This window comes from Heterocephalus glaber, unplaced genomic scaffold, assembly GCF_053883595.1.
Source record: "Heterocephalus glaber isolate CG9 unplaced genomic scaffold, H.glaber_assembly_v1.0 deba00001428, whole genome shotgun sequence".
NCBI classification, from domain to species: Eukaryota; Metazoa; Chordata; class Mammalia; order Rodentia; family Bathyergidae; genus Heterocephalus; species Heterocephalus glaber.
In genome coordinates this window covers 26,770,260-26,791,589 of record NW_028258293.1, presented here as the reverse complement: position 1 = coordinate 26,791,589, position 21,330 = coordinate 26,770,260, and the positions used below count along the sequence as shown (strand labels likewise).

Below are 21,330 nucleotides of genomic sequence, written 5' to 3'. Positions count from 1 at the left end.
CGCACGTAAGGAGGCAGGCGCTTTGTGTGTGAGCGGGCGGGTAGGCGGGCTGGGGCGGGCGGCCTGTGTGAGCCTCAGACACGCCCGCCTACGCCGGCAGGAAGCCGCCCAGTCCCAGGCCTGCGCCTTGCTGGCTCCTAGGGCCTCTGCTCCCTGCCTTCCTCCCTGCTCTGCCCTGCCCTGGCCGTCCGCCCGCCCGCCCACCCGCCTGCCTGCCTGCCTCCATGCAGGGACTGTCCGAATACTCGGGCGGCCGCGGCCTGAGCCTCCCGTGGCTGGCTTGAGATGGACAGGCCCCCGCTGCTCCCCTAGGCCCTGGTGGAAAAGCGTGAAGGGAGTGTCCGGCGGGCGACCTCAGGTTTGTCAGGCAGGCCGCCGGGAACGCGTTTTGTGTGTTTCTGCCACAGTTCGGCTTTCTCTTGCCGCTGCTGCACTTCAGTGATTTTTGCCTGCGCGCTCTCGCCCTCCCCCACCCTGTCGCCCTCTCTTGTTTGGGGACTGAGCTTCCAGCCTGCGTCCTCTCCACCCTCCAGTACGGGGCGCCCCCACCCCCGCTGTGAGGTCCCTGCTCGGCATGCGCTCTAGATCGCGGAAGCTTGCTGTGCCTTTAAAGAAAGCAGACTCCTGACTGTGACGCACTTCTGGCTGTCAGCCAGGAAGATCGCTCCTGCCAGGCTGACTGAGAAGAAAACCAACAACTTTTCTTTTGTGTGTGGGGTTACTTTCCATTGCCCCTCCTTCCTCCTCTCCTTTCAAGATTTAAATGCTAATGGCGGATTAAAACCTGTAGATACGTTTGGCTTTAGGAGTCTGGTAAGGCCCACCTGCACTGAGACTTTTCCTCCCTTGCTCTTTCTCTGGTTTTTTGTTCAAACATGGATGAGGAGGTGGGGTGGATTCTCCCCCCTCACCTCCTTTCCTGCACCATCCTTAAAGGGGAGGGAGAGAAGAGGGAGAGCAAGTAAACACAGAAACAGGCGTTGGGAGCGGAGCTTGCCAACATCCGGGAGTTGGCGCCTTTCAGGCCAGAGGACTGCTTTCTTTCCCCCTCGAGTGGATAGATGTCAGCGTGTTTTTGTTAGAGAGGAAAAGCGTGTGCGCCTGCACTTGAGCCTTAGAGACAGCTCAGGAGAGGGGTTCTGGTTCCCTTGGGAGATCCCGGGTGTGCTTGCGGTGGGGGCCGGTGAAAACAGGTTCATTTTGTCAGCTGGTAGGGACCAGGGTTCGTGATTGCAGTGGTGGGGCCAGGTGTGGTGCTCTGGAGTGGGCCCTGGTTTGTGTCCCTACGGGCAGCTGGGGGTACTGTGTGCAGTATCTGGCTGCAGGCCCCTGGTCTGGCAGCCTTCCTGGCCACAGCCTTCAGATCTGAACCCCACTGGGGGAATGGAGTGGTTGTCAGCAGGCCATTTTTGAAGAAACTGAAATCTTGGTTTTTCTCTGCACTCTCTCTGTTGTTCCTCACCAGGGCCTCAGGTCTCTGGGCCAAACTTTAGGCTGCAAAGGGGAGCGGTCTGTGAATAGGGCCAGCCCCGAGCCCAAAACTAGTCTCCTCAGAAGGCTCAAGGAATACATCCAGCAAGTTGGTTTGCCCCAACCTCAGGAGTGTGGAAAAATTCTGGACTTGCACCAGTCTACTCAGGACTCCTCAGGGGATGAAAAAGATTTGTGTTTTTCCCTCCGTGACTTCTCATAGAGCTGCTAGTCTTGTAGCCTTTTAGCTTTTGCAAGCCAGGTGCTGCATTGGCAAGTGTTAGTTTTTTTTGTTTTGTGGGTGTTTTGTTTTTATTTTTGAGTTGGGTCTGGCTATGTACTTATGGGTAGTTCAGGCTGGCAGGCCTGCTTTGAACTACTGTGTAGCCCACTGGTCTCAAACTCCTGCCTCCAAGTGCTGTGATTACAGGTGTGCACCACCATGTCTAGTTGTTGTTGTTTTAAACCAAGTCTTGCTGTGTTGTTCGGGTTGCCTGGGTTCAAGCAGTCCTTTCCTCCCCCTCAGCCTCAGTAGCTGAGATTGCAGGCACAAGCCACTGCTGCCCAGCTGTGTTTTGTTGTTTTGTTTTGTTTTTTAAATGGCAAATTAGCCATAGGTTGGCTTTTGCTGAGTCCCTCTGGGGTAACTTGCCTGATGAAGTCTGGGTGTTTGCTTTCCTGCATCTCCTGACCTTTCCCTTCTAGAGTTGGAGGAGGAGCCCCAGGATCATGGTATTTATTCTTTGGATGCAGACATTCTTAAATAGGGGGAGAATCCCTTTTAGAAAGGGGTACAGGGCATGGAATTCTATGGCTGTCATTATGTAGGCTCTCAGGGTGAGTAGTGTTAAGTTTGCCATTGAGCTTGGACGCTCAGACCGGACAGCCATTTTCTTAGCTGTAAATCTGTGGGCCTTGGAACCATAGAGTAAGAGAGGGGATGGGTTCCTGGAAGAACCCTTTGAGGTGGAAGCATGTGTAGCCCAGAAGTTCTGGGAGTGGGAGGTAGCACTAAGAGAATGGGGGTTTAGCAGCCATGGGGGGGCCATGAGCCAAGATCAGTACAGTTTAGCTGCTCTGTAGACCAAAGGTCACATTGGTATTATCTTCAGGTAAGGTAGTGTTCAGGCAGGCAGTAGGTGGCTAAGAGGCAGTCTCTGGGTGAGCTGGCATCCAGGCCAGGGCCGGGGTGGGGTGGGGGAGGCATGGAGAGCAGTGCTGCTGCAACTCAGACTCTGACCTATCACTTCCCTCTCCTAAAACTGCAGCTTTTTCAGAACAGACCCCAGAGCTCAGCAACCTGACCCGCTGGCTCTGGTACTTGCATCTGGACAGGTGGTTTGCATTAGCTTCAGCCCTGGTAGGAAACCAGGGCTCAGCTTTAACTCTTTAAGATCCAGAGACGGGTGCAGGCCAACTGGCTGTGCTTTTCTTGAGTGTCACTTCCCTTGTGCTGATACTTTTTTTTTTTTCCTGGAAACAGAGGGATCCTCGGAAACGTGCGAATTGGTCCTGTTGTGGGAGACCTATGTTTTGTCAGCTTGGGAAATATAAAGAGGATTCAGGATCTTGTTTACAAGGCAACTGGTTCTGTATGTCAATCCTTTTTGGACCAGGGAAAAGAGAGGGTACCTTATCAGCTCTAGAAAGCCTGTATTTTAGATTCTGGGAGCATTTTTTTTTTTTTTCAAAGAGCCAGGTAGGTGGCAACTCTGAAGATACCTTTAGGATCTGGCCTACATTCTGAGAATTTTAGTTTTTTGTCTATTGATGGGATACTTGAGGGGGGTGCCTGATTCAGTTGGGGTCGATCTCAGCAGATCCCACTGTGAAATGGTTCCAGGCTACAATCACAGGGATCTATTTTTCCATCGCCATCACCCAGTCTTCTGGGTGGGGCTTGCCTCAGATTTCAGGGGGAGGGTGGGGGAGGATGGTGCCCTGGCTGGGAGCCCTGGGTTCCAAGCCAAGGCATGCTTAAAGCTGTAGTCCCAGTACTGAGCATTAGCTGTGCCACTGCCTTCAGTCATTCATCAGCCAGAGTGGCCATCAGCACCAGCAGATGGCTGTGCTGTGCTAATGCCGATTACCCTGGTGTCCTGTCTCTGAGGAAGTGTCCCTTTGTGGGCTCTGATGACAAAGTCCGTTAGGAGTTCTTCCAGTTGAGTATTGGATTCCTCCTGTTTCTGTGGTTGGGGAGCATGAAAAAAGACAGTTGGCCTTGACGTGAAGTTTTCTTTTTTTTTTTTTTTGGTACTGGGATCGAACTCAGGATCTTGTGCTTGCGAGGCAGGCAGCGGAACCACTGAGCTAAATACCCGGCCTGACACGAAGTTTTCTTGAGTAGTGGAACTAGTTTTAGACAAGCTTTCCTGGGAGGATATAAGTGTGGTACATTCTGCCTCTCAGATGAAGAAAAGAGGTTGAACCTCAGGTCATTTTTAGCAGTACAGCTGTGGAACCTGTCAGAGCGGGGCAAGGACTACCTCCGGTTGCCTTTTTTTTTTGGCTGGGGATGGTGTTACATGTAATCCTTGTTACTTGGGAGGATGAGGCAGGAGGATCATAGGTTTGAAGCCAGCCTGGCAACTTAGACATTTCCCAGATTACAAATACAAAAGGGCTGGTGACATACATAGCTCAGTGCCCCCTGGATTCCATTCCCAGTACCACAAAAAGGGAAAAGAATCTTTTTGGGTGGTGGTGGAGGGAACAAACCCAGGGCATCGTGAATGCTAGGCAGTTGCTTGACCACTGTGCCACTCCCATCCCCCAAATTTCTGATTGAAATGTTGGTTCTCATCAAAGGGCTACAAGTCTGTTGTTAGCATTGAGGATTGGCAGCAATGAGGATAAGGGAGAGGTGTTCTGGCCTACCCTTCCATTGTTCTTGAATAGCTCCAGAGACATTAAAAAAAGGCCCAGGTGACCTGGGCAGTTACTCCTTCACCCAAGCATGGTCTCTAGCTTTAGGCTGGACAGCCCGAAAAGTCTTATTTCCGTGTAGTAGTTGAGGTCACCTACCTTCATCCTGTCCCACGCCCAAAGGCTCGGCCTGTGGTGCCTACAGGCACTGCCCACACATAGTCCATACTTGGGAAAATCATCAGAGACTGAGGAACATGTGGGCCCCTTAGCTTCCTTGCCCTGAGATCTCCTTTAACCATTTCACTTGCTTCTGCCAAAGCCCAGGTGAATTGGCTCATTTCCAAAATTGTGACGTTGGTATAACAGGTGGAATCATGCTGGGTTTTCCAGGGTCAGGAATCATTTCATTATAATTAGCATTTAGTTTTTGTTTTTTGTTTTTGGTACCAGGGATCAAACTTGAGTCCTTGCACTTGCCGGGCAGGCTGAGGAACCACTGAGCTAAATCTCCGGCCCAACTAGCATTTAATTATATTTAACATTTAATTTTCTTATATTAGTGATTGATGTATAAGTAATTTTATTCCTCACCCTACTGTAAGCCCCTCGAAGGCAGGGTCCACATGTTTGTCTCTGATTTTCCACATAGCTTTCAGCACAGAATGAATATGTTAGGGACTAAGAAAATAACTTTTTGGTTGATTGATAAGCAGAGTACAATTGGATAGGAAGTAATAAGAGATGATGGAGACTTAATTATCAGATTAGTATATCTCTTTCCCCTACCTGACAGTGAGCACTTTATGGAAAGAATGGTGTTTTTATCTCCAGCACTTTGCATATAGAAGGCACTGAGCAAATGTTGGTTCCACAGAACTTGCATTTTGGAAGTGGTAATATGTGCTTAGATTTATAGGTGATGTGGCTCTTAGCACTCTTGTTCCTCCTTCTAGAATAATGACAGACTGGGCACCTGTGACAGGAGGTGGGGGTTGATTGTGCTAGGGAGATTTGTGGGAATTACAGGAGATGTTATGTGATGTTGGGCACATTTACTCATCCAGTCTGTGATCCCATGGGTAGGTTGGCAGACAGATGGCATATTCCCAGTGCAAAGGAAATTGGGGGTAAGAGTACTAGGAAAAATGCCTAATCATTCATTAAATGTTCCCCCGGGATCTTCTCCAGAATTAGGCTTGATCTCATCCAGAGATCTTGGTTTGGGTTTGACATTTCTTTGGAAGATATAAAACATCTAGAAGTTGGAACAGTTTCCCCAAGGACTTGCTTATCGTTAGTTAGAATTTGGTACCAGCATAAAAAGCCAGAAATTAACCTTTCTGCTTGAGAAGAGTGATCATACTGAATAACTGCCATGTGCCAGGCACTGTGCTATTTGTTTTATCTTCATATTTAACAATAAGCCAGAGAAGTATATATGGATCCTATTTGCAGATGAAGACATTGAGACTACAAGAGGTTATGTTAAAGTCATATGACCATGATCACATGGAATCAGTATTCAGACTCAATTCTGTCCAAAAAACCATGTTTGGATTATGTTTAAGGGCACCATGCCCCAAAAGAGCAGGGTTGAAGACCAACTTTGAATGTGGTTTTCATGAACTGAAAGATTGCATAGGAAGCTTGTGGATGTTGAATTAAATGCATGTTAGTCCTGACTTGGTATGATTTATAGTAATTTTCATGTACGCCCTGAGCTCTGTTAGCATTCTCATGGTAGATTCCCTTGGTAGATTAAGCAGTGTTCAGAACTGATAAATGGAGCCGTTTCTCCTCTACTCCTTGATCCCAGGTATCTGATACAATCACCTGCTCTTCTTCCTCTCTAGGGTTCTAGGTGCGTTGGGGTGACTGTCTGCTTTCACCAAGATGGCACTCCACGCCACCCGGGCAGCTGCACTCCTCTCTTGGGTGAGTACCTTCCTTTCTTCTCTGCCATACTTCTCCAGGAAGCTAGAGAGGGGCAAGAGAAGAGTCCTCTAGGAGCCAGGGCTATGCAGAGTCTCAGTTGCAGCCTAAGGGAACACACGTTGCCTTTCCCCTTGTTTTGTAACTAATTGTTTCCGAATGTGTCCTCTTAGCATGCCTGTACTTCTGTAGCTCAGCAGAGGCTTTTCTGAGGTGTATATTCCCTTTGGTCATGGAAAGGGTGGCTATAGGACAGAATGGAAATCCATCTTCATCTGCACTCTATACATTTCTTTTTTTTAAGAGTAGGAAAATTTATTGGGGTATACATTTTTTTTTTTAGGTACTGGGGATCGAACTCTGGTCCTTGCGCTTGCACAGCAGGTGGCGAAACCACTGAGCTAAATCCCCGACCCCTGGGTATACATTTCTGACTAGAGTTGGTTATAAACTTTAGTGATCAACATTGTCAGGGACTTTGGTCTTCAGTGGCCTTTAATCTTTGGACAAGGTTCTTCTCATTCTTTACTGTGTTTCATTGTACTTCCATCATCTTCCTATTACCTTCTTGATGACTTCACCAAAACCCTTCTCTTGAGTTTCTCATATATTTTCCCCCTGAGACAGTGACCGATGAGAAAATACTACTGAGAATTGGGCATTCAAGGCTACAAACAGAAGAGGCAATGGAATGATGAACTTTGGTCTCAGAGTCAGGCAGCCTAGTTTAGAATCACAGCTCTGGCCCCTGTGTGGCCCAGAGCAAGTTAGCCTCTCGGCATCTCGTTTTTAAAAAAATTTTATCTATCTATCTATCTATCTATTTATCTATTTATTTATTTAGTTTTCTGGTACTGGGGATCAAACTTAGGACCTTGCACTTTTGAGGCAGGTACGGGTGCCACTGAACTAAATCCCCAGGCCGTCATCTCATTTTTAAAATGGGGAAACAGACAAACAGGGGCAGTAATACGTCATGTGATTATTATGGGATCATGAGATAATGCATGTAAGAAACATTTAGTGTGCACATACACAAAACCATCTAGCACCTGGGCATGGTGCTCAAAAAACAAAACAGCCAGGGATTTAGCTCAGTTGTTCCACTGCCTGCCTTACAAGCACAAGGTCCCGAGTTTGATCCCCAGTGTCAACAAAACAAACAAAGTGAAACAAATCAACAGAACCATTTAGCAAGATGGTGATGCACACCTGTAATCTGAGAACTGTGGGAGGCTGAGGCAGGAGAACCATAAATTTGAGCTCAGCCTGGGCAACTTAGCCACTTAGCAAGGCACTGTCCCAAAATAATTTAAAAAAATTTTTTCTAAAGTAATTAAAAATTTTTAAAAGGGCTGGGGATATACTTTGATGTTAAGGCCCTGTCTTTAAGCCCCAGTACCTCAAAACAAAAAAACAAAAGCCATTTAGGATAGTATCTTAATAACACTTTTTTGTTTTGGTTTGTTTTTGTTTATTTTGGTGGTATTGGGAATTAAACCCAGGACCTTTCCACTGAGTGCATCATTGGGTCTTTTTATTTTTTATTTCAGAGGAGGTCTCACTGTGTTGCCTGGGCTGGGCTCAAACTTACTATCTTCCTGCCTCAGCCTTTCAGAGTGCTAAGCTTATAGATGTATGCCACCATGCCTGGCTTTAATAATAGTTTTTGATACTGCCTAGCCATGCTAGTTGGCACAGGGTATTTTATATCTACTCTGAGTACTGATTAATCAGGGACAGTAGAAGAACCAACTTTTATTTTTTGGTAATGCTGGGGAACAACACCTTTTTTTAAATTAGAAAATTTTTTGCTCTTCCTGTAAGTGGCCTGAGCTGACCTGCAAAAATGATTTACTACTTTCTTGACCCAGAAATCTCCACAAAATCATGTCAATCAAGAGACACAAATCTTTGTGTTCACTTTAAGAACACCTGTGAAATTGCCTGGACCATCAAAGGTATGTATATCCGAAAGGCCACCAAGTATCTGAAGGATGTCACTTTAAAGAAGCAAGGTGTGCTATTCCGGCATTACAATGGTGGAGTTGGTAGGTGTGCCCAGGCCAAACAGTGAGGCTGGACACAGGGTCGGAGGCCCAAAAAGAGTGCTGAATTTTAGCTGCACTTGCTCAGAAATGCAGAGAGTAATGCCGAGCTCAAGGGTTTAGACGTGGATTCTCTGATCATTGAATATACTCAGGGGAACAAAGCATTACAGAGCTCATGGCCCGATTGAGCCATACATGAGCTCCCCCGGCCATGTTGAGATGATCCTTACTGGAAAGGAACAAACTTCCTAAACCAGAGGAGGAAGTTGCATAGAAGAAAAAGATGTCCCTGAAGAAACAAAAATTTATGGTGTGGGAATAAATTAAGCATAAAATAAATACAAATAAAATTTTTAAAAATATTTTAAAGGAAATGAATTTTTAATTTTCAAATAAGTTGGATTTGATAAGACAGGTTGCTTTCACTGATATCCCAAATCTCAGGAAGATTTTGTTTAATGTACAAAATGTGCATTCATAGACTTCAATTTCTATATTACTACAACGTTCAGTTGTATAGTTTAAAACTGGTATTTTAATATTTATATTGCATTCCAGTGGTTTTTTTTAATCTCCTTTCCTTTTTTTTTTTTTTCCCTTTGGTGTGGTGTCGTGTGTGTCGTCGTCCCCCCACCCCCCTGCATCGAACTCAGGACCTTGCGCTTGTGAGACAGGTGCAGGGACACTGAGCTAAATCCCTGGCCCTCCGGTGTTTTATATCTATATTAGAAACATTGTCTTTTCTTCCTACTTTCTTCTCTCCTGCAAAAAGGCTGGTTGGGTTACAGCGATCAATGAACTGTGTCTCTAATTCAGTGAGGAAAACCATGGATTCTAGGGGCCTATAGCTATATTGATTTATGTGGATTAGTTTGTTTAGGTTCTAAGCTTGTCTCTACAGTGACTATTTTATAGCAAATAAAACATAAGACTAGTTTTAGGCCAGGTGTGTTGGCATACAACAGGTCTGTAATCCCAGCACTCTGGGAGGCCGGGGCAGGAGGATCACAGGTTCAAGTCTAGCTTGGGTAACAGTCTCTGTCTCAAAATTTAAAAAAAAAAGGGGGGGGGGGATGGGGGCTGGGGACATAGCTCAGTGTAAAAGACCCTGTTCAATCCTCAGTACTGGAAAAAGAAAAAAAAAAAGACTTGTGTTATTTAACAACAAATACTTGTATACTTTTCTCAAAAGTTGTAATGAACTATATTAAAGTATAATTACAAAGAGTTTTTTCAGTTTAAACAAGCTGTGTGGCTAAAGTGAAACTATAAGCACTGTGTAAAATATGGCTTCCAAGCCAGGCATGATAGTGGACCCCTGTCATCCCAGATTGCTTTGAGTTTGAGGCCAGCCTGGGCTACATAGTGAGTTAAAGTCCTGTACTACATAGCAAGACCCTGTCTCAAAGAAAAAAAAGCCTCTGTTGTGTTAGTGAGAAGAGCAGGGTAGAATATACACATCCATATAATTATAATTGTGGTTTAAAAAAAGGGAAAAAAGACTAAAGTAATTTTATCAAGGACTGGAGATACAGATCAGTAGTAGAACACAAGACCCTACTTTAAGCCCTCAGTACTGGAAAAAAAATTATTAAAATGCTAAGTAACATCGGATGAATTAAAATAGTAGCATGAGTAGGAGGAGGTGGTGGTGTTTTTTTGTTTTGTTTTGTCTTAAAGCTTAGAATTATTTTGTAAACAGTATGGAGTGGTCCTTTTAAGTAGAGAAGATAGGGATTTCTTCTATTTGACAAGGGAGAAGATAGGCACAGAGGGAAATAAAGTTGTTAACAAAAGCTTTTGACAGGTTAGTAGAGGAGATAGGCCTTAAATTTGTATCTGTGAGCTCCTAGCTAGGGCTTTTATTTGATTTGTTGGTTGGATTTTATTTTTATTTTGAGATGAGATCCTGCTGGTGCCCAGGCTGGCCATGAACTGAGCTCAACCCAGCCTCCCTCCTCAGCCTCAAAGTGACTGGGATAGGCATGTGCTGCCACACTGGGCTGTAGCCCATATGCTTTTTGTTTGTTTGTTTGTTTTGTTGTTTTGAGACAGGGTCTTGTGTAGTTCAGGCTGACCATGAACTCACTTTGTAGCCCAAGATAGCCTTCAACTTGTGGTGATCCTCCCATCTCAGACTCCTGAGTGCTGAGATTATAGACCTGTTACAGACCTATTATGAGCCTAGTGGCCCATTGGTTTTTGTTTGTTTTTTGGTACCGGGGATCTAACTCGGGTCCTTGTGCTTGCAAGGCAAGCGGCAGAACCACTGAGCTAAATCCCTGGCCCATAACCATTAAATTCTTAAAATTAACCATGCTTCTGAAGCAGGGAAGGCCCCCCTCCCCCCACTTTGGGGTGCATATGTAGTTAATTAAATTAGTTAGCAAACCTTTCCTTCCTGTGGTAATACAGAGGTGAGCTTCAGCCCAGGCTCCTTCTGAACTTGAGTGCCTGGGGAATTCATTCCTGTTTTTTAAGTTTTTCTCTAGAAGTTGACTATACAGGGGGTGATCAAAAATACAGTGAATGTTAAAAGATTTAAAAATTTATTACAGTGAAAAAAGAAAAGACAAAAAATTATTATAATAAAAGACACATTGTTATTAATTCCCCTCAAAGTGCTCCCCCTTGCTTCAAACAAACATCGCTTTTTTTTTTTGGTGGTGGTACTGGGTGTTAAACCATAGGCCATTGCACTGAACTGTGTCCCTACTCTTTTTTTTTTTTGAGACAGGTTTTCACTAGGTCAAGTATGTAGTTGCCAGGCTGAGCTTGAACTTGCAGTTTCCTGCCTTAGCTAGGATTACAGGCATGTGCCACCATACCTGGCTATCCCATCATTCTTGCCACTTTCTGAAGCAGTTCATGAGTATCTTTACAACATGTGAATGCTACCGCCAGACTGCCATCCAATGGAAAGGCAGGCTCCTGAAAACATTACCATGTGTCCTCAAACACCTTAGTGGATCTGGATCTTTTCGACATATGGCTCCTTCCCAAAGTCAAAATGACCGTAAAATCTTGAATCGATCCAGAACATCAAGCAGCCATGACAGTGCAGCTGATGACACTCATGAAAAAAGACTTCCAGAACTGTTTCAGAAAGTGACAAGAAGGGTGAGTGAGCGTCAGTGAGGAGGAGTGTTTGAGGGGAATTCATGGCAACGTGTCTTTTACTGTAATATATATGTTTTTATTTACACCACATTTTTCAATCACACCTCATTTTTGTTTGTTGAATAACCTGTGTATCATTCATTTGCCTGTGACCCCTGGTGAATTTCTTTGTGTAAAGACTGATTTAGATGGCTATCTTCTTGAAGTAAAAAAAAAAAAAGGGAACAGTTAAATAAGAGTTGAGAAGTTTGTGGGGTTCTCAGCTCCTCTTGTCCTTCCTTTTCTTGTTTTCTTTTTTTAAAGAATATTGCTCTTCCACTGTTTTTCCCTCAGTTTTTTGACTGGAAAGTATTTTTTAAAATGTATTAATAAGATTTTAGATCTGTGTATGGGGGTGTCTAATTAAGTTTTGAATAGATGTCACAAAATTCAAGAGCTACAAAGGGCTATCATCAAGTGAAAATTCAAGCGAGTTATAAACATCAAGAGATACGGAATTATATAAACATTCAAGACATACAGTGAGTTAAGCTGTAAACATTTAGGAGCTACTGAGGGCCTTAATGTAAAACTCCTTTTTCTCTGCCTTGGGCTCCCTTCCATTATTTCTCTCTGAGGGGGAATGGTGGTAGCAGTTTTTGTGGAGTTTTCCAGGTCCATTTTATACCCAGTTGTATGAATCAGCCCCAGGTGCTGGCACATCCAAGAGAGCATAGGTTCCTGTCAGTTGAAGCCTAGAAAAGGCCACTGATGGTTGCACTTCAGGCAGCTGTGACTGGGGCACTTTCTCTGGATGAGTGAGTGCAGCAGTGTTCTTTGCTGAGATTAAACATCCTGGAATAACTGGGCATGGTGGTGCATGCCTTTAATCCCGGAGAAGGCTGAGGCAGGAGGATCACAAATTCAAGCCTAGCACGGGCAATTTAATGACTTAGTGAGATCCTGTCTCAAAATAAAAGATAAATAAGGGCTGGGAAGGAGCTCAGTATAAAGGTCTTGGGTTCAACATCCATTTCCAAAAAAAAGATATGGATAAAGCCTGGACTCATCTGAAGCCTACAACAGTAGGCATTCACGGTGAGTAGAAGCACCAGCATGTGGAAGAGGAGCAGACCCCATGCTTCTGGCAATTGTCTGGTCTCACCAGGCTCTTCCCTGTGGCTTGCAGGTAAACAGTCTGCGTGTGGCTGACCTAGTGGAAGCCGTTCCGCAGCTCCAGGACTGCAGCGTCTTCATCAAGATCATTGACGGCATGTGAGTATGCAGCCTTCCCCAGCGTCCCTGTCCAAGCCTGTCGCTTGGGCTGGCTGTGATTGGGATGTCAGAAGCCTGGGTGGGCCCAGAAGTCAGCACAGGCTGACCTCATCCTCCAGTGACTGGTTTTCTCAGCAGGATAGGATTCGGCCTTGCCCCATCTGAAGGCTTCCTCACTTTTCCACCACAGGCCTCCAGCGCCCCCCACCCTCACCCTGACCTCTTGTCTCTGCAGGAGTCTTCTGTCACCTCCCTTTTTGACTCATTGCTAGTCTCCTAAGCCCTGTTTGTCCACCCTCTGGAGCCAGGAGTAAGAAAGGGGAAGCTCTTACACTTGAGGGAGTTAGCGTAGTCAGGCTATGTATGCCCCTTCCTAACCCATATTACAACATTTCTGGGCTTTTTACCTGCCCCTTTAATGTGTTTGTGAGTTGGACTAGAGTTTGATTAAGCTTGTTGTCTTGCAGCCAGGATTCTAGTTCAGCCTTGTATTTGACTTCTGTGTGTTCAGCACAGGGATCTGGGCATATCACACATGGGTCAAAGCTAAGATCAGTCACTCTGGCAGCAATTTTGTTACTTTGTATAGTTCATCAAATTTCAGGAATTGCAAAGGGCAAAGCTGACTTTCTTCATATCTTTGCCCCATAGGCAAAATTGGAGGCCAGGCTTAAATTAAGGAAATAAGGGGCTAGTAATAAAGTACCTCTTCCCTCATATTATTATTCCTCCTCCTGTCCTTTCTTCTTCCTTCCTCTCCTCCACCTTCTTCCCCTTTGTTTTTCTTTTTTTTTCCTGGTACTGGGGATCGAACTCAGGACCTTGTGCTTCCCAGGCAGGTGTGGTGCCACTGAGCTAAATCCCTGGCCCCTCTTCTTTTCTTGCTCCTCCTTTCTCCCACCACCTCCTCCTCTTCTTCCTTTCCCTTCTTCCTCTTCTTTCTCTCTCTCTCTCTTCCTTCTCCTCCCTCCTCTTCCTCTTCTTTCTTTTTTTTCCTCCTTCCTCCTCCTCCTTTCTCCCCCCTTTTTCTTCTTCTTGTTTTTTTTTTTTTTTTTAAGGAAAGCCCAGTAGGCCACAAACCCAAGGCCAAGGATAGTCTGGAATGTTGAAGGTGTCTGTGTGCCATACATGTCAATTAGAAACCATGGTGAGGATTCACATCTCTCTGAAGCAGTTGATCATCCATTCGTAGGGAGCAACTGGTTGGTGGGAAGAAGGTACTAGAATTGGATATATCAGAGGCAGGAGCTGTTTCTCATTTCAGTCCTCACCTAGCTTAGGACACTGATTAGGTTTTAAGTAGTTTTTAGGTTAGTAGATGAGTGAGCAAAGATGGAGTTGGCAGTCTCTGGTGCTTTCTTTTTTTTCTTTCAATTTTTATTAGTACATGTTCACAACGCATAATGATTACATTCACCATGGCCAGTTGGAACTTGTCCATAACACATCTTAATTCTGTTTGTATCCCCTTCCAGACTTGGCATGCCCCATCAGCAAAGTCTAGTGGGGTTGAGTTGCTTAGGACAAATGAGTCCAGCACTCGTATGTAGTCAGGCTGTTCTTAACCTGACTGTGTATCTTACAGGCCAGCCTTGAACTCACAGCTACCCTCCTGCCTCAGCTCCTGAGTGCTGGGATTATAGGCACATGCCATCTTTTGGTGTCTCACAGAGTTTTTTAAAACTTCATATGGCTCTGACCAGCACCAGCCTTAGTGCTTCTGAAGGAATCACTGTTCTTACTTTTAAATTGGTCCATACACTACCATTTCCTTGCCCAGTAATGCAGGCAGGGCATCTCAGCAGCACCTTGGATTCCTCCCTCCTTGGCATCGATTCTAACAGGTTACTGTCCATCCACTACCATTTCCTTGCCCAGTAATGCAGGCAGGGCATCTCAGCAGCACCTTGGATTCCTCCCTCCTTGGCATCGATTCTAACAGGTTACTGTCCATCCATTTGTCCTTTATAAGATTTCCGCCTCACTGACACCAGGCTCTCACGGCTTCATTTTTCTCTAATCTATTCTCATTCCAGTCCATTCTGTGTACGTGATTTTAAGAGTGTTTCTCAAATCCTCCTTTCATTGTAACACTTCAAACCTCAGTTACTCTTCATGAATAGTACAATTAAATCTAAAATCTTTAGCTCAGTGTTCAAGATCTTTCATGTTAGGCTCATTTCCTTACACCAGTCTTGTTTTGTGCTTATTTCTTTTTACCCATTGCCACCTCATCCCATTATTTTGATCCTGCAGAAATTCCTAAATCCTAACTTTTGTGAATTACTTCATCAATCATCATGGTGCTGCTTAAATTGTTCTCCTTGTTGCCAGTAAGCTGATAATTAGATCTAAGTCTGATTAACTTAAGGCTTTTCTTTTTCTTTTTTGCAAGAATGCTTCATACATGGGGGTGTGTACCACCTATAAATCAATGATTTGCAAACGCTAATGAAGTGATAGATCCTAGTACCTATAATCAGTGGCTGGTGAAACCATTAGGCTGGCAGTACCTAGCTCACTGTTGAATTTTAACATCACTGAAAAAAAAAAGTAGCTGGGCATGGTGGTGCACACTTGTAATTCCAGCACTTAGAAGGATTGCTTCGAGTTCAAGGCCAGCCTGGACCACATAGCCAGACCCTGTCTCAAAAAACAAAACTAAAAGTAAAGCAACCAGGTATATAACATGCCTTGTGTTGTCACATACAGGGGCAGCATGATTTTTTTGACTTCAGAATAGGTCAAGAAGCTTTTGCTTTTGATTATTATTATTATTATTATTATTATATATATTTTTTTGGTACTGGGGATCAAACTCGGGTCCTTCTGCTTGCGAGGCAGGTGGTGGAACCACTGAGCTAAATCCCCAGCCTCTAAACCTTCTTTTTTTTTTTTTGTACTGGAGATCGAACTTGGGACCTTGCGCTTGCGAGACAGGAGGTGGAGCCACTGAGCTAAATCTCCGGGGCCAGCTTTTGCTTTTGAAAAGATAAATTTTCTTCAGCCTTATGACAAGAGCGGTAGATAGCAGCTATGTCTTAAGAGTTAGGATATATGTTGTCCTTGAGCCATTGTAGGTTAATACTTGGAGGAACATTTTCATAGTGAAAAACAAATATTCAAGATGCCTATTTTCTGAAGGTAGGAGCTGTTGAAATCCCTGGTCAGCCCTAAACTCCATCTCAGATTTAAGACAGTGCAGACTTAGAAAAATAGACCTTCTGGATTAATATATTCTGACTATTGCATTTCTCTACTGCTGCTGGTACTAATCTCAACACACTTTTTTATTTTTTGGTACTGGGGATCAAACTCAGGACCTTGTGCTTGCGAGGTAGGTGTTTTGCCACTGAGCTAAATCCCCGGCCCTGCTATTGCTAATCTAAATCAGAAGCCTCATCTTCAGGAGAAAGTAAAGAGGATGACAGGGTTGGTGGCAGATAGAAGCTGTGAGAATGGAACAATGCTGTGTTCCTTGGGAAAATGCATTGTTATAATTCCTCTGGCAGTTTTCCTTCTTGTTCTTCTGTGTGTGAACTGCCTAAAGCAAAAAGGCTGTCCCATCTATGATAGCCGTGAGGCTTGAACAGCAAAGTTGAATGGAGGCATGTTGCCAGGAAACGTAAAGCCCTGGCAGTCATCTTACTGATGTTGACTTCTGCTCTTCCCATAAAAACCACCCCTTAGCTGTCAGTTGGCTCACATGCTATGAGCCTCAACTTCTGCTAGCACAGTTAGAGAGTGGGCAGTTGTATGTGGTGCCATTGTGTTGAGTACTGCAGGAATAGTTGAGAAGGGGAATGGAGGTGTGGTGTGCAGTAGTTCTGTGTGGCTTCCTGTCAGATGAGACTTGAACACAGTATTTAAAGGATGGCGTGGATTTCTCTAGGACTAGCATTTTCCAAAGCATGTTCCATGTAATTTTAGTTATACCAGAGGCCTGTATCAAACAAGTTTAGAGAATAATATATGTTATATCCTCTTTAGAAAATGTTCCACTTGATATGCAGGGCCTTGGGTTTGATCCCCAGCACAGAGAGTGAGAGAGAGAGAAAAGACAGAGGAAGAGGAATGGATTGGTGGTGCATATCTGTTATCTCAGCTGCTGTGGAAGGTGAGGCAGGACGATTGTGAGTTCAAGGCCAGCCTGGGCTACTTAGACTGTTATCTCAAAAATTTAAAAAAAGAGTGTATGTAGGGGGTGCTGGTCTTGTAGCTCAGGGTTAGAGTGTTTGCCTAGCATGTTCAAGGTCTTGGATTCCATCCTTAGAACTGTCAAAAAGGAGGAGAGGGCTTGTCGTGGTGGTATATGCCTATAATCCTGGCACTTGGGAGGGAGGCTAAGGCTGAAGAATTTCCACAAATTTGAGCCTGAACTACATACTGAGCTCAAGTGCAGCCTGAACTACACAGTGATGGCATCTCAAAAAACAAAAAGAAAGGGAGGGAGGGAAAGAGGGAAGAAAAGTTCATGGTTTAACTCAGTATTTTTTTTTTCAATTACTTAAGCTGAGAACACTCTAATGGAAAGTACTGAGGCAAAGAGTACCTACATTCCCAGCTGTGGGTAGGCAGGGAAGAAGGATCATTCAGGAGTCTGTGAGATTCAAGCATCCTAAAGACTCTTTAGCTTCTCTTGGAAGAAGCCTTTGCGATTGTAGAGATGGGGCACAGATTGGGGAAGGATACACAGTGTTGACTTGGATGCTCCTTGGGCCTGATAGGATGCTTCTGGCACAAGAAGGGTATAAGTAGGGTCTGTGCTACTCTCCAGAAAGTTCCTCAAGACTTGAGGGTTCAGGTTCTGAGAAGCTGAGGTCTCTCTAATCATTATCTCCAGCTGCAGCTTCGATAGGGAAGTCTGCTTTCTAACTCGAAGTATAGTTTCACTTATTCCAGAGATGAAGTGATAGTCATCTCTGAAAATGAACCTGCAGTTTGGAGCAGCCCCCAGGGCTGGGCCCTGGCTATGTGAGAGCGCCCCCTGCTGCCTCCCTCTTCTCCAGTTACACAAGCCAAGGCCACCAATCCAGAATGACTAGCCTTTGGCCCGCCTCTGGGAGCCTTCAGCCACCTCAGTCTTCAGCCTAGTATGGGAGCCCTTTCACTTCAGAGCTTTGTTCCCTCCTGTTTTTTCAGTTCTTGGCCCTGCTTTCCCTTTCCATGGGCCTCGAACTCTATCCTAGCCAGGTTTTTCAGGCTTCTTGACACTTTGCGAGGTGAGCTAGTTAATCTAGCTTCCCATCCATCTGTGCCACCCGTCTCCTCTTGTTCCCCTTCCCATAGAGACTTTTTATATTTGCAAGTGGGCTGGCAGAGTGCCATCTTTTTCTAAAGGACTCCATGCCTCAAGTCCCCACCACAGATCCAGCTGAAGAAGTGGTGTCCTGGTACCTTATTGCCGGGTTCCAGGATGTGATTTGGTTCTAGATCCTTCTCAACTGAGCCCTGAAGGGAAGGGAGGTAGCATGTCATCAAGGAGGCAGAGATCACTAAGATGCTAATACTTGTTCTTTTTCTAGCCGTGGCACTGAAGAGGGGCAGCAAATCCTGCAGCAGCCGGTGCCAGAGAGATTGGATTTTGTGTGCAGTTTCCTACAGAGTAAGTGCCTTCCTTGTCTAGCATCTAGGCCTTGGGGTCCCAGAGGAACAATCATGGGTGTCTGGAGGAGAAAAGGTTCAAGGCTTCCTACTCAGCACAGAAACGCATACAGCTGGGTCAACTTCCCGGATCTTACACTAGTTGATGTAAGAATTATGTCCTTTCAGTGCCAGAGCCCACCTCAGACTAGCGTAGGGCAGAAGGGTTGCTGTGTGGTGCCCATCACCTTAGCTTTCTGTTCCCTCAATTTGAGGAGACAGAAGGATTCATGTTACCCTGTCTCCCTTTCAAGAAAAATAGTGTTCCTCAGACAACTTTCATCAGCAATTGCTTAGTGATTGGCATAGGGGCAGAGGCTGATTTAGGTGAGATGTTGACCCCACGTCACTGCTGTCCCTTTCTGGACATAGACTCCCTGTCTATAGTATGGAGATAAAGGAAGTTGCTCTTCAGGTTGATAGGGGATTAAATAAGAATGCATTGGAAGCTTCTAGCACAATGCTTGTCAGTTCCCCTTCTCTGGTGCAGCCTTGGACCACAGAGTCACCATGTTTAACATGGGGAGCCGTTTGCCATCTCCTTCTCAACAGAATAGAGGGAGGGTGAGGATCCAGCTAAACAGAACAGGTTAGTGACTGAGCATAGCCTGTCTGGCAGCATAAGAGCCAGGAAGAGGACTCTAGAGCAGTGGTGGCGAACCTGTGGCACAAGTGTTTTTCTTTTAAGACAGAAGATGTTAATGTTTAAGTTATTTTTTCTAACAGAAACTTCTTTCTGTGATGCTGAGTGGGAGTTGGTGAGTGCACAGGTGAGGGGAGGGTCCTAACCCAGAGTTGCTGTTGAATTCCTACCCTGCATTCTTCTTGTACTATCCCCAAAGCACTTGGACTGACCCAGGGCAGAGTCAGCTTCAGAAGGAAGTGTGTAGCTGGGGAGAGAGAACGCAGGAATAAGAAGCCCTGCATCTCTGAGTCTGCTTCTCAGACTCAGGTGTTTTGATGGTCTCAGGTATGGTCCCAGGGAGTTCACCCTGTTTTCTACATTGTTATCATTGCAGAAAATCGAAAACGTCCCTCTTCCCCAGAATGCCTTGTATCCATGCAGAAGGTGATGGAGGGGTCAGAACTGGAACTGGCCAAGGTACCTGTGGAATATCAAACTTGGGGGCTGGGTTAGCCCGAAGAGGGATGGTGAATGCTTTATTTCTGGGACTCTTGAAAGTTGGAGTATGACCAGACAGCCACCCCTCTGAGCCAGAGCCCAGAGATCCTAGGAGGTCATGATCTTCTGACAAAGAAGTTTCCTAGATCAACACTGGGCTGCGAAAGAGACCTGGCGGGAGTCAGGTCTCGTCGTGTGATCAACATATTTTTCTTTGTAACTCTGTCTACTTTATTCCCTTTGCTGCTGGGGTGCTAGCCCTACTGTACCGGGTGCTTGAACTTGTTTCCATGAGCCCAGGGATTTAGCCATACCAGGCATCTTGGCAATTAGCTTTTTGTAGTGTGCATTGACTCCTTGGTAAAATACAACAAAGTGTATCCTGGGGCTGTTAGGGATGGTGGCCTGGGACTGCTAAGTGAAGGAGTTTTAGGACAGTCTTGAGAATAGCTCAGAGTTCTTGAAAAGCCCTGATTGGGAACATTGGAAAGAGACACCCTGCTCAGTGACTGCTTCCTGTTTGGCTTCTAGATAATCATGCTGCTCTTATACCACTCTTCCATGAGCTCCCAAAACCTCCGGGACTGGGAACAGTTTGAATATAGGATTCAGGTAAGCTCACCCCACTGTGCTCCTGGACCCAGCCTGGCTGTCCCACACCCCTTTTCTTTCTCCTTAAACAGTGTGTATTCTCAGAGAAGCTGTGATTGTAATGAGAACCATTCTTTTTTTTTTTTTTTTTTTTTTTTTTGGTACCGGGTGTTGAACTCCAGACCCTGTGCTTGCCAGGCAGGCGGTGGCACCACTGAGCTAAATCCCTGGCCCATGACAGCCATTCTTTTTATTTTTTATTTTTTATTTTTATTTTATTGGTACATTTTAGGTATACAATATAATGACACTCATCATTGGAAATTTGCACCTTTACATAGTCTCTCTTGGTTCTTATTTTTCCCCCTTCCTCTGCCCTCCGTTCAACCTCTCCATCCCTCCCTATTTACAAAGACTTTGTTTCCATTTTCCTTTTTCTCATATTAATTCCATTCCCTTCTTTCCTTTCCCCTACCCCTCCCACTTCCCCTTCCCCTTCCCCTTTCCCTTTGCCCCTTTTCTTCCTATTTCACATTATCTGTTATACCTTTTAGTCCTTATTTACACTTTCAGTTTCTCACATTAGAGAAACTATTTGGTATTTACATGTGTGTCCTATTTATTTCATTTAAGAGTATCGCCTCAATGTGCATCCATTTAGCTATAAATGTCTCTAATTTCTCATTTTTTATGGCTGAGTAGTACTCCATTTTATTAAAAAACCACATTTTCTTTATCCAGTCTCCAGCCCAATTGCCCATCAACTGGAGACTGGATAAAGAAATTGTGGTTTTTTTCATAGGGCAGCCATTCTTTATAGAAAAAAAATCCAGAAAGTATTGAGAAGCACAGAAAAGGAAATAACACTTTCAAATAACCTCATTCTCAGAGATAACCACACACTTTAAAGGGTAGATTTCCAAGACCTTGCTTATGTATAAGTATTTAATTGTTGTGTGTGTTTGGATTACACATAGGAATTATTCTGTCTTCGTATGTATCCATGTCCATGTCTGTCTATCTGTGTGTGTCTCTGTTACTTCGTTTATCTCATCCTTTCTTCCAGTAGGGTCATCTGGACAAGGCCAGCACGGTTAGGTGTAAAAGCTTTCTGGCTGTGTTCCCTTCCCTGAAGTCAGGAAGTGAAGTGTGTTAGGGACTTGGTCTGACCCACGCTGCATCTTTACGGGAGACAGACGGAAAGGAGGACATGGGCTGCTGAGTGTTGTGCATTGGGCTGTGGGGCTCTGGCTCTGAGAGGAAGAGTGGGATTCAGTG

At 44.9% G+C, this 21,330-nt stretch overlaps 1 protein-coding gene across 12 annotated transcripts in view; it reads left to right on the top strand.

The window, feature by feature from the left end:
• Positions 1 to 21,330, top strand: part of Numa1 (nuclear mitotic apparatus protein 1) — a 67,379-nt gene that overhangs the window by 28,073 nt on the left and 17,976 nt on the right. For 3 of the 12 annotated variants that reach the window (XM_021243345.2, XM_087211853.1, XM_087211854.1), the window contains exons 2-7: positions 6,192 to 6,273; positions 8,145 to 8,231; positions 12,610 to 12,695; positions 18,221 to 18,300; positions 19,358 to 19,440; positions 19,993 to 20,073. In XM_021243345.2, the coding sequence (XP_021099004.1) occupies positions 6,232 to 6,273; positions 8,145 to 8,231; positions 12,610 to 12,695; positions 18,221 to 18,300; positions 19,358 to 19,440; positions 19,993 to 20,073 (459 nt within the window). In that variant the 5' untranslated portion in view covers positions 6,192 to 6,231. Of the gene's footprint in view, positions 1 to 110; positions 359 to 590; positions 814 to 6,191; positions 6,274 to 8,144; positions 8,232 to 12,609; positions 12,696 to 18,220; positions 18,301 to 19,357; positions 19,441 to 19,992; positions 20,074 to 21,330 lie in introns of those variants that run through there. The other 9 variants (XM_004863312.4, XM_087211855.1, XM_004863311.4 and 6 more) reach the window with 6 other exon arrangements.